At 38.7% G+C, this 13,502-nt stretch overlaps 1 protein-coding gene across 3 annotated transcripts in view; it reads left to right on the top strand.

Annotated features, from left to right (window-relative positions):
* Positions 1–13,502, top strand: part of PDSS2 (decaprenyl diphosphate synthase subunit 2) — a 128,412-nt gene that overhangs the window by 59,675 nt on the left and 55,235 nt on the right. For all 3 annotated transcript variants that reach the window (XM_064707832.1, XM_064707830.1, XM_064707831.1), the window contains one exon: positions 2,596–2,727. In XM_064707832.1, coding sequence (XP_064563902.1) covers positions 2,596–2,727 — 132 coding nt within the window. The remainder of the gene's footprint in view (positions 1–2,595; positions 2,728–13,502) is intronic.

Below are 13,502 nucleotides of genomic sequence, written 5' to 3'. Positions count from 1 at the left end.
ATTCACAGTTTAATATAATGAAAAAAGTGCTAGGAACGTGGTTTTGTCTCATGCAAATAATTTAAAAATCTTTGTGGTATTTAAATATTTAAACACAAATGACGCTTGCGATGAATAGCAGATTTTTGTTTTAATAGAGGTGTAACAGTTGTACTGAAATAGCTGCACATGCGGAGCATACACAAAGCGCCGAGTGGCAGGTTAGCCTGGTGCGCTCTGCGCGCGGACGGGCGCTGGCGGCGGGCGGTGCAATCCGCAGGCGTTGGCCATTAGCCGGTGTCGCTGGGCGAGTGGGCGGTGAGAGGCCCTGGCGCGGGTGCGGTGTCACACCGCGCATGCGCCGCAGCCGGGCGCCTCTCCCCTCTGCGCTAGCGTGGAAATTTCTGTGGGGAACGCTGTGCTGTATTTAACGCTGTGAATCTGCCGGTTTTCAACTGGGTTACTCTGTCACACGGATAGTATCTAGAGTAAATGCCTTTCTCTCCCCCGAATTCTGAATTCCAAAACGGAATCCTAGAGGTGTTTAACTTTCCTACCTTTTTCTGGTATGCAGTCCCCCGAGGATGAAGTATGTCATTTGCAGATACCCAGCCTGTAAACTTAAGAGGAAGCAAAATTGTGCTAATGATTGAGGGGTTTTTTTGGGTACCCTATACATGCGCTTGTGTTGTTCAGCAGAGGTTTTCCAAAAGACTGTCAGCTTGATGTATCTTTTTCTGTGTGCGCAATTTCACTTGGGTTGCTTTTAGTTCACTTTTTTCCCTGGAGGCACCTGTCTCCTGCCACATACCCATCACGACTAATTGCACCATCTGGAAGACTTTTGTGTTGCTGTTACTTGTGCAGGGTATCTCTGGGGAGCTTAATTCAGAATGTGAATGTGACCCCTGAAGCCATGTCAAGTAGTTGCAGTACTTTCTGGTGTCTAAAGGATGATCACCGGAGGCTTTATTTGTTTCAAGTCTAACGCGGTTTGCTTTAGTGTGGATATGATACATGTCAGTAACACAACATGTTTTGAAAATGGAGTTAAACTTTGACTACTGGTTGGTAATTCAAAGAAAATCCTGTCTAAAATTACATCCAAACCATATGTAACGTCGAGGCTGTATGATTAGGTGTAGCAATGATAGACATACTGCTCCTTATTACTTGATTTTTATGTTGTGATCTTCCCCCCACCCACAGGTGCACTTTTCATTAACAGTTTTCCAAGAAGGTAAGGTATTCATTGCTAGTGGTGTTGGAAACCCCCTGAACAGCCCATAACACTGCTTTTGCTATTGCTACACACTGAGTATTTCAACGCAGGTAATTTTCTTCTGTTTCTTACCTTGTTCGAATCAGGTGAAAGTGCTTCACTTCTAGTGACTGTCTAGGCAGTGCCTTATTTAGAGGCCAGTGCTCCATGTTCCTGTGATGAACACTTTTTATGTCTACTTTTGTAACATCCTGTCGCTTGACAAGCTGTAGAGCGCTGGGCATGAAAAAGCAGTGTTGTGATTGTTCAGAGTATCACTATAATTTGCTATTTTATTAAAGCATTATTCATTTCTCACTATATCTCTGCCTTTAGTAATACACTCTGATTTTACCACATACATATGTGGAAAAAAACCAATTTTTTTCCAAAAACACTTTTCTTTAAAAATGATGGAGTTTTAAATAGTGTTGAGGAAATATATTTTAATTCAGTTGCATCATCTGTAGAATTTCTGTGGTTGTGAGTAATGTGGTCAACTGGAGTTCAAGCCAGAGAAGTACTTACATCACCACAAACAATTATGAATTCTGTGTCCAGGATGCATACACACTATGTATTATTCATTATATATTTTTTCTGTCTTTTTCCTGGGTAGCTTAATGTTCATTGTGACTGATTTTGGAAATCTATAGAGTTTTAAGTGTATAACTGCCTTGGCTGCATTCCGTCAACTGTATATTGGAGCATGCTAAAAAACACATTATATATTTGTGTGTTTGGTGAGAATAGAAATATGCAGGTTACAGATTCACAGAATGCTGAATGCAAGCAGCTCTCCCCCTCCTCCTTAAAATCCTTCACTACCTGTAGCCAGTAAACAAAATAAAGGTGCATGCCACATGACCACAGTGTGTGTGCCCTTGAGCAGAGATCTGAGCTGTGCAATCTTTCATGGGTTTGAGTGGCTGGGAAGTACTGATGGGCTGAGCTAAAAAAAAAAAAATCTGCTTTGGAAGTTAGATGGAATCTCCCTTCTACTGCTTTCAGAGTTGCTGTGAGCATGGGGTATCCTGAGCTGCCAGGCTCACTGGGTTACACCTGACTTGTGCATGACATGAAATGCAAGAGACATGCTGCTCCTTGAAAATAATCAAGATTTAATTCAATCCTGAATACTTGTTTTTCTCTACAGCAGTAGGATTTCATTGTAAGCGTCAGGTAAAAGATGACAGAAGATCATGATTCATAATTGCAACTTATTTCCCTGCTAACATGAATATTAAAGACATGATGAATGGATGGCAGCCTGAGGTCTAAGTCTTTTTTTCCACTTTGGTACAACCAGTGAACATGAATTGTGAAAATATGTCTTTTTTTTTCTTCTGTTTTAGGGGTTTTGTCTATGATAGCCGAAACAATTTACAGATGCGAGGTTTGGTCGTACTGCTGATTTCCAAAGCTGCTGGACCCAGCACAGCAGAGCTCTCTTTCCAGCATGACATGGTCAGTGGAATTTATTCCAGGTATGTATGCTGGGGTATATTTGATGCATCCTAAGTGGCCTGTTCATCTGTCAAGGAAAATCAATACCTACCTAATCACAAATCTTTGTTCCTCAGGTTTATTGTAAGCTTTCCACAGTGAAAACCATTTCCTACTCTTTGTGTAATTTTTATTGTATCTAATTGTGGGTTTTTGGGCACAACCAAATTGAAAACATTTGGGTCAAGACAGTTAGTTGAAAGTTTACATTAAGAGGTACTCAGAATAAAAAAAACCCAATGCTAGAAAACATTTTTAAATAGAGTATTTTCATTTTGATTTCCTCCCATGTTATTTGAGTACACGTTTGCTAGAAATTTCCGAGTGAGATGCCAGCCTTGCGGGACACCAGTTGGTCTCACTGAGCACAGAAGTTTTTGTATAGCCTGTTTGGAGGGTGTTTTCCCATGCAGCAGCAGTGTAGAATAAAGTTTTTACCTCCCACATGTCACAGCAGGTTTACTGAGCCTGCCATTGCGGTTCCTTAGGCTCTCACTGAGATATTTTGGCTTCATTGAGTTCCTAAATATTTTGTAAGCTTTTAAACTAAATTTCTTAATCTAGTAACATCAGTAATGAAAATGAGTGGTTGCTCTCCTTTGTATATTTGATAGTGAACGATTCTATTGAAGCAAGTCATGAGATCTTTTGAATAATTGTAAACTTTGAATTTTTTAAAAACCTTTTGAAAAATAGTATGTTGCTTGGTTGAGGAAACAAGACTGTTGGGTTTTTTGTTAATTGTGTTTCTGACCTCTGTAATACACTAAAGGAAGATGCACCAGCTTAGTGGCAGGTTTCCATCCTGTTTTGTTTCTAAAAGACCAAACAGAAAAAAAAATTAAAATCTGTGTAGTATCTTAAAATAGCAGAGAAGGAAAACATACATGAATTAGTACAAGCATAAATAAGTAAGAAAAAGGACGAGGCTGTAAAGCAGGCTTGTTATGGAAAGCTGTGTTGTCCTTTTGGCTGTTTAATTCCATTCTTATTTTGTTTAATCTGTAATGTCCCCTTAGGGTTGTAAAATTTTTATATTTATATGCAAATGATGCTGTATGAAAGCATAATTCTAGTTAGTTAATTATGGCACAGGAGGTATTTTAGTTTGTTTTGTAAATGATTAAAAAAGTTTTACCTTAAGTATGCCTCATAAAAGGAGAGAAAAAGCATTATTTTTTTGATAACTAAGTTCTTGAGTATGGTGATTCTGACCATGGAGGTAAAGTTTGAGCATTTAAAGCTGCCGTTGGGAAGGTGACTAGTGGAAGTATTCATTAAGGAGCAAATAAGACCTTGAATTAATAATGAGCCATTTGGTGTAAATGGACATCATTGGAATGATGCCAGTTCAACCAGCTGAAAATCTAGCCTAATAATCTAAGTTTGAGCAAGTCAATAGCCATTATAATATCTAGTTCAGAGTTACAAAGGTATGCCAAAAACAAAGCAGTTTTGAATACGCCCACACAGGTTCACTTAAGGTTCATTACTGTCTGCAAAAGTGATGACTGTGGAGTTGTTAATTTGAATGGATTTTCAATGACACTTTAAGTCCTGCAACATGGTGTAAATACAAGCAAATATGCCACTGCATTTTTTCATTTTGTGTCATAATGGTCAGTTCTTGCCCTCTATTGAAGTCACTGTGGGTTTTGGCTTTGGAATTCTTTCTTTATTTAAGGTACTTTTCCAACTGTACTTACTTAAATGTGAGTCTAATTTCTGATTTCCATTTCTCCATTGTATATAGCTAAGAGAATAGGCAGCTTGTAAAGTTGTGATCATAAAGCTTTTTTGTGATATTTTTAACATGTATTACAAGCAGTGTTTTACAAACTGCCCTCTCCTGAAGACGAACAAAAGAATGTTGTTTTCCATTAGTGCATTTTTGTCTGCTGTCTTGGTTGCAATGTAATTATATGTGGTTTGTGTATATTTGACATATATATCAAAGGCAAAATATATCCCTCAGTGATATGAAGCGAAGAAATATGCTTAATCCTTTATTGCTTATATGTCTCCAGCTTTGGATAGTATTTTTTGGAAATAGATTCTTACAGATTTTCAGCTCAGCTGTAATCTATACAGCTCTTTTTGTTGCCATGCCATATAATTACTTCATCTTTATATATAATGTTTTGCTGGAAATATTATTTCTGGCACTGTAATGAGCATCTTCACTGCCTGATACTTACGTGCTGTGAACATTATATTGTGGACTATTAGCTGGGATATGGCTGACTTGATTTTAGGATACTTAGTAGTGATTAATTAATTGTATTTCTGAAATCTGAGCATGAGCTAAGTTGTTCCAGTACTTGTCAGCAACTGCACCAGCCCAGTCTTTCTTTTCCCAGTGTTTGTGTTGGAACCAGTTCTTGTGCTGTATTGAAATATTCAGTCCTGCAGTAGATAGCCAGGTTACATCAGTCCTCTGTAACTGGTACTACACTAAATGTATAATCTGTGACCAGGAAGATGTAGCACAGTGATAACCATTTACCTTGAAAAAACACAAAAAACCATGGTGGACCTTTTCATCCTGGAATTTGGCACATTCTGTATAACCTCTTCTCTATTTCATATTCTTAAATCACAATAAGGCAATACAAAAATTAAAATTAAAACAGAAAGATACTGAGAGCTGAATTTGGCATAGAAAAAAAAAAGTCCTATTTTCTTATTCTCTAGGTATGTCAATTCAAAGGACAATTGACCTAAATGTATAAAAATAGATAATCTAGCTTCCTAGCTGGCATCTGTTTTTCACTGGTACACAATGGGACAAAACCAATGCCTGCTACCAGAGAACAATCTTTTCCAGAATAATGAGGATGACAATTTAGGTGGTTACAGGAGCAGGACTAGTGTAGTTAAGTGGTGCTGCCTCTGGCCAGCATTGCCTTCAGCTTTAGCACTTCATAATTTGCCAGAGTCGTGATCTGCCTGCATTAATCTGGGGCCGTGGGGGTCATTGTGTGCAGGGTATCATAGTAACTGCTGGTTGCCTTATGAGCCATGCTGAAGATAAGGGAGGAAGTGTTATAAAAGCCTGCCTGGCATGCTTTATGCTGTACAGCCACCTCCCTATCGTGTTGGCAGCAGCCTGACTTTATTCCTATTGGCGAGGAAAAGAACCTGGCTTTGCTTCCAGCTCAGCACCAGTGATCCCAAAAGAGGATGAAGAGAAGTAGCAGCATGATAAACAGCTCAATTTCAGCTGCTGGACAGATTTCCTAAATTAAAACTTTCTGCTGGTCTCTTAGCATTAAAGAAAATATTTCCTTGGCTACAGAAGCTTTGCAAATATAAGAATCAATTGTAGTGCTTAGTACAGAGTATGCAAACAGTATCATGTAAGGGTTGATGTCATTGCCTGTGCTCAAGCAAAGCATGCATCCCATATTCCCTTGAAAGTCCTTACTCCTGTGCTAAAGAGAAAGCAGAACGCACATTGGGTTCAGGCAGAATTGAATTAACAATAATTTCTCATGCTAATGGTATCAGAGAGTGCCTCAGATGTGACACAGGAGGCTAGAGCTTCATAAGGACTTTTGAGATCCATTTCCTAACTGGTGATTATACTTGAGTCTGACACTGCATTGCCTTCTCTCAGAGCAAAGCTCACTTGGATAGTGAAGTATGCAACTTGCTGGTATTTTACTTTGCTGCTGGTAGTGAGGTTTGTAATTGAAACTCCAGGATCATGTGGTTTCTGAACACTGACAACTTTATGCTTCATGGTGGAGCTACATTCTCACAGTTGAAGATACCAAGACTGGCTTGGGTCCTCTCTCAAGGTATCCAAAGGGGTATCTCTTTCTGTTCATGTCTGGCACTGCCAGACATTACTGCCTGGGGACTGAGGGATCTCCTTGCCTTTATATTGAGTAATGAATGCCTGACACAGCCTCTGTGTTGCAGCTTAGAATGCAAGTGACACCAAAGAACAAACTTGGGCCATCTCTTCAGCCCTCAGCATCCTTGGCTCTAGCACAGCAAGTTATTTTCTTCTCTCTGTTTTGCCTTTTTTCTTTTTTTTTTTTTTCCCTATTAGTGCCAATTTTAAAAATACCCTCTAGTATTGACATCCATTGAGTCAGCTCTGCAGATTTCCTTGGATGCTTGTCAGAGGTTTAAAACAATCCTTTTTTCAGTCAAGTCTGCCTGGGCATCCACACTGGTGGATCCTATGGCCATTGACAAGCAAAGACCTTCTAATCAATATTCCATATTGAAATTGAAATTGAATTTCAGTTCTGTACTATTGACACTGGACTCTGTCCTTGCACCATCTTCCTCAGGATGATACAGGTGACCTTTCATCACTTTGCATGCTGAACATGCTTTACTACAAGAAGGTACTCACTGGATAAACTTGTCTCAGAATCCTTCCTGCTACTTGGAAGAGTGGTGGCAATACTGTAGTGACAGGAATCATGAACATAGATACCTTTTCCATAGTGTTTTAGTAATTATTTTGGAACAGCATTGATGCTGATTCCAATGAAAGCTCAATTTAAGAGTAAGCTGGCAGCAGATGCCAAATCCTTGTTATGGTGGTGAGTCTTTTTTCTTGCCATCTTCCAATACTAAGTTGTTGTGGGTACCTTTTTTGGAGGTACACACACACACACAGGGGTCACAGATTCATTTCACATGCTCTTTGTCATTGTGGCCATATCACAGTAATCTTCTTCTAACCTGCTCCAAGGAACACGTGAAACTTGAATCCAGATCTGAACCAGAGGATTCATTCACCCTTAGGTTTCTTTTTCTCTGAATGTTTCTTTGATTACAAAGAAGTGAGAGGGGGTAAGTGTCTTTCTAAGGACTGTAAGGACAGAGGACAGACTGATCTGACACTCTGCAGTTCTATCTAGGTTTCTCCCAGCTTCTTGCTAGATAGGAAAACAAAACTTTTGCCTTAACTTTATTTCCTTTCCTGTATTCCAAAGAGCTTTATGCCATTTTCAAAGAACATTTGACCTTCCATTAACCTCCTTTAGGGTTAACCTGATGATGCCAGCAGTACATCTAGGTTCACAGTATAATTCAAGTTGGAAGGGATACCAAGAGGTCTTAGACCCACCTCCTTCCAAAAGCAGAGTCAGCAATGAGGTCGGACTCATCTAGCTTTCTTCATGAAGGTCAGGTCTTTCAAGAAGAGAGTCTTCTTCACAAGGTGATAATCAAGATGTGTTTTAAACAGATGAGTGAGCATTCTACCTCCAGCTTGTAGCCTCAGCTCTGTGTCTAATAGTGTCACTGGTGTGCATTCATGACTGTGGAGCTCACAAGAGGCTATGCTGAGGTTGGCATCATTTAGCCTGTTAGGTGTCTTTATGGTCATTTGTCAGCTGGAGTATCCAAAGAACTTTGCATCCCAAGATTTTCAGAATTAGAAATGGCGACTGTGAGAAATTGCCTACTTTAGGAACACAAGCATAAAGGTCTTGTCTGACTTAGGGATATGCCACTGTGTATTAGGGACAAATTGCTGTGTATTAATGGGGACACTGGGAATCTCTTCTGTTTCTCACAGGTGACAGCTCACCATCTGCAGCTCTATCCGTTCTTCTCCAAAATCCATGCCATGGCAGCCGTAACAGCGGTGGTGCTGTGCTTGTTAGAGCAGTCTTTAATTGCTGTATGCATGAGGAGCTCTCAGGCATACACTCCAGGGAATCCAAGCTTATGTGAATGATGGTCCTTGGGCGACCCCAGTCTGCAAAGATAAATATGGACTAGTGTAGTCAAAAGCTCAGAGGTAATATGCTGATTATAGTATGCTTTTGAGACTTGCAGTCTGCAAAAATATGCACAGATGAACATTGGTTGGTTGACTTATGCCTTTGACCTGGACTGCTGTAGAACTGGGATTTTATGGGTGAGAAGAATGTGAAATGGCAATACTTGGCTTTATGTATTTAGCATAACAGCATATGAGGTGTGAGGATGTCTTCTCTGGAAATTGGGAAGATGTAAAAGGTGTTCCACGTTGAGTGAAAACCAGAATAAATACTGCATAAGGATATGCCCGCTTGGCTCTGCATTCCCTGAGAGCTGCAGTTATTGGCAAGTAGCTTGTGTCCTGTTCTTGTGAATGCAGCCAAGCAGCTGAGAGATGCTCATGCTCGGGTGACTCACATCTCCAGTCAGAGTAGATGGCTCCAGTAGGCAAAGGGCTGCCTTCTGCTTTAGGAACAGGTCAGTGCTCTCTGGGAAAGCAGGTCTTTTGCTGTGTAAGTTGTGTCTTCACTTGCTCAGCTCACCTGTGATTTTTTGTCAGCAGCTTCTTCCTACTGTAGACAAGTTTCAAGATGTTTGTAATTTTAAATAGTTGTTCAAATGCTTTCCAACTGGAATGTGTCTCTGCGTTAATCTAGATGTGTTTGTCTATGGAAAGAAATTAGATAGTCCCCATTTAAAAGAAAGGAAAAAGCAAATGCATTACAAAGCCTCCTGGCTAGTTAGCCATAGGAAACATGAGTAAATTTTGGTGAAGGAGGTGAGGTTTATTGTATTCCTAGAGTGTAAATGACACTTAAAGGTTGCTTTGACCTGTATGCTATTAAATTTTACAAAAGTCTTCTTTTTACCTTGCATGTAGGTATATCTGTGGACAAAATCTCTTTGAGAGTTACTGTAAAAGGTAAAACACGAGTGAAATAAAACCAAAGAAAGACCATACAAATTATGATTTCAGTGCCTACAAGAATACAACGAGCACAAGTGTGTGACTCTTCACCTCATTTCAGATCTTACCCTTTTTCAATTTCTGTACTCTGAACTGCATAGGGTGTTAACTTCAGAGATTGGATTTGACTGTTTCTTGCCTTCATATTTTCAAGTAAAAAAATGATTCCTAACTATACAATGGATTTTTATCATGTGAAGAGTACTTTCATATTTGTAAGAAGTTGGGTTTTTTTTTTTTTCCATTACTACTTTTCTGGGTTTACTAGTAATGGAAACTAAATTAAATTTACCTTGCCCTGGTTCAATGCAGAGGGAGTGGCTGTGAACCAGAGTTTGGGAGACCTCATGCTCCATTGCACCTATCTCCATCAATGACTGCTAAATCATGGTAGAACATGTTTAAACAAAATTAAAAGTATTAAATTAGAAAAATGTAGTAAGACCAATAGTGTATGTAGAAACTCAAAACTCAAAGAAAGCAGAGGTGTTATCTTTTGTGTGATATGAGTATTCACCCTGAGAGTTTTAGTTCAGTGTAGCTGTTGCACTTTAAATTCACACTGGCTTATTGCTCACAAGCCCTGGGTCTCAGCTGCAGATATTGCAGAGATTAATCTTATTAATGGAACTGCTAATTGGTGTTTGACTTCTAATTATAGTAACAATAGGCCATAACAATCAATCCTCACCTTTACTGGGGCACATTAGGACTCTTTATCATAAAAATGATTTCCTTTGGGACTTAACTGTTCTTATTTCTATCTTCTGGAAGGCTGGCTTTCAGCAAAAGTACAGTATCCCAACTAGCAAGTACTTTGGAAGCTTAGCTAATTAACTGGTAGAGAAAATGCGTGGTCCTAAAATATTCAATATCTAAGTACATTAAGAAGTACAATGCTCTTGACAAAATTGTTTGAAAGATAATGGGAAAAGTATGTCAAAATATGAGCAGTGATGTCTTTTATAATCTTAAAGAAATATTTAATTTTGTCTCCCAGTCCTTGGTAGCTTTTCCATAGCTTTTAGTGAGAGGAAATCTAAGCAGTTATTCCAAATTATTCTATTTCGTTTTTTCTCTCCAGGATAAATCCTGTGAGATTCATCATTTCATTTACAAGATGAGTCTCAGGAGATGAAAAGCACATACAACTTGATTACATATTCCTATTGATCATCTTCCATCCACAACAATAAAAACCAACTCCAAATACAAATCTAACAATATTACTAATTCATTACAACCAGTACTTTTCTTCATTAACTTTTATTGTTTTCAGGATACTTAGCATGTGCAAATACAGCAATTATATGTTGAACAAGAAAAGGTCTTCTCCTTACATTGTAGGATAAAAAAAAAGGCTCTGCATTAGAGCTGATCAAAGTCTGTTCAGAGATATAGCTCAAATCTTGTTCTAAATAAGTTTTTATAGCACCAGATAGCTGAGCAAGGTAAACTCAGTATTCACATCACTAAGTGTGTTTGGTTTCCATTTTAAAAAGTAGGTAATTTTCAGTAATCTTCAGAGAAAGCATGGTAGGGATGGTTTACCTTGGAAAAATTGTAATGGCGCCCCTGTCTGTCTGTCTGTCCAGCCCTCCCTTTTCTTGGAGCTTCTTCCTCCCACTGCTTGTGAGGTGAGAACTGGACTGCCACAATGTGCAGCATAGCAAGCAAAACCAGAGCAGCCCTGGTGGGATTCTGCAGCGGGCCAGGAGCAAAGCCCTGCTTTCACCCCAGTGGGCGCTTTGCAAAGAAAGGCCACATGTGGGTAACAGGCCTGGCACAGCCTTCCTGGGACATGGCATGGCCACATACCAGAGCACTTCACCAGAACTGTGTTTGCTGTGAAACCTTTCCCTTTGAACAATTTTCTACTTAAGAACTTTCACATTTCCTTTACAAGAAATATAATAGTGTTTGTGAAGAGAAATCTCCAACCATCACCTAAGTACAATCCAGTGCTGTGATGGAAGCACACAACAGCTTCGGGGACTGCTTATCCATCAGAACCATGATATTAGTGTGACCAGTTGCTTCATTCAAATTCTTAAATAACTGTATCTATATAATTTATTTGTCCTACAATCCCAGAATATTTTCCTTGTTTTTGTACCTGCTGAAATACCACCAATCATTTTTCTGTCCTGTTAACATCTCCCTTGACAAATTTTACAATGCAGTTATCCAGTTTCAATACAAATCTCTGCAATTCTTGGGAAATTGTAGGAATATGAAGTTAAGTATTACAAGGCATACTGCATCAATTAATTTATTTTCTTACTATGATTTGGTCAGTACTCTGATATAAGTAACTGAAGATATTACAACATCTGCTGAGGTGGAGTTGAGAACTCCTCGAATATATGTATATGAAAATATGAGACTGTATAAAGATTATGCAATGTTCTTTCTCTTCCACCTGAAATAATGGCATGTTCTGGACCCTAATCACATTAAGTGGATGAATATTTCTTGTGGCTTCACTGGTATCTGGCCTTTAACCTTTAGTAGATTTTCATGTGCAATTTGACCGCTCTGAGAGCAAACAATAATAAAAAAGAAAGGCAGAATAATATGCTGGTGGTGTAGACAGGGTGCTGTACATCAAAACTTGGTTATTTTTAATATATTCCAGTGTAAAGGTGGGTGTATGAGTACATAGATAAGAGTGATCCATGATTTGAGAAGCGGAATAAGGAGCTGGAGAACAAGGGATAAAGATTTCAAGAATATGAATTCAATATGGTATTCTCACTGTGTTTCATTTGAGAAGGTGCTTATGCAGTCAAAAGGGAAATCAGAAAGACAATGGGGTTTTTTTAATAGGGTTTGCAGCAATTCAAAACTTATCATCAGCAGTGCCAGCATGATTGGTATATATGAAATTTTGTGAGCTTGGTTGCCCAGTTTCTGAAGTCCATTTAAGTATTTGAAGTTGCAGTTTTTAATTTTTCTAAAGACTTGGCCAAATTTATGTACATTTTTGTGGAAAGAGAAGATGCAGCCAAATAAATTGCATCTATTATTGCCAGAAAGGGAAGAAACATAAACAAATTCTGTTTTATACTAAATAGTATTTCTGATTCCTTTCTTGTACTTGCTGTCTTTCACCTAGACACTGCTTCATGGAAAGCTTGCTTCAGTCTCTTATAGCTGAAATTTCATTCTGGCTTTTGATATCTGTACAACAAAACCAGTATCAAAAGTCCAGCTACATTCATATCTGTTCCAGTAGACAAATTAAATTTTAGCAAATTTTCATTATTAGCTGCAGTCAGGAAAGGATCCTATTTTGTGCACTGTGGTAGGAATTCTGCAGAAATAAAGTTTGCTCTTGAAGGTGGCTTGTTAGCATAGAGCTGTGTCTCCATCATCACTTGCGTGGGGTTAATGTTGCTTGAATTGGTTCATGTCATTTTATCCCTTCTTAAAGTGTGTAGATTGAATCATTCTGGGATGAAAGAACCAAAAAATGAAAGTGTGAAATTTTCAGATACCTTATATTTTAGTAAGGTAAAAAGAGACGGAAATTGTGCCAATGGTATGAAATAAGTCATTTTTTTAATCAAAGGACACATTTTTCTCAATATCACACCGTATGCCATTTGCATAAAGTATATACGAATAATAATGACAAAACTTTGCAGACCTCAACAGCACCAAATGCTTGTTTCTATGCTGATATGGTCCCAGAAGCAGCAGTCGTTGCCTTGCTCCAAAAGGTTTATTATCCTTTCCCTGCTGGCAATTCTGTCAACACACCTGGTGTAAGGAGCAAGGTCTCTGAGAAGTCTGCTGTCTCCCTTTAGCTATTAGTCTCTTCCCCTGTACATGGCAGACAATACCCATCTGCTGCATACTTCTGCTTTGTGAAAAGAAAAGTATTCCCATAAAAAAAATTTGAATGTATGGCATTGATGTCCCTATCCAGTTCTGAACATTGAAGGTTCAGGAGGGGAGAGGAGGGCACTTGTGATAACCATACTTTAAATTGCTGATTAACAGAAATGTAGTTACAACTGTTCAGAATACAGCAGGTTTGTTTAATAG

Source organism: Zonotrichia leucophrys, chromosome 3 (genome assembly GCF_028769735.1).
Source record: "Zonotrichia leucophrys gambelii isolate GWCS_2022_RI chromosome 3, RI_Zleu_2.0, whole genome shotgun sequence".
Classification (NCBI taxonomy): domain Eukaryota; kingdom Metazoa; phylum Chordata; class Aves; order Passeriformes; family Passerellidae; genus Zonotrichia; species Zonotrichia leucophrys.
This window is presented reverse-complemented; position numbering and strand designations above follow the sequence as displayed.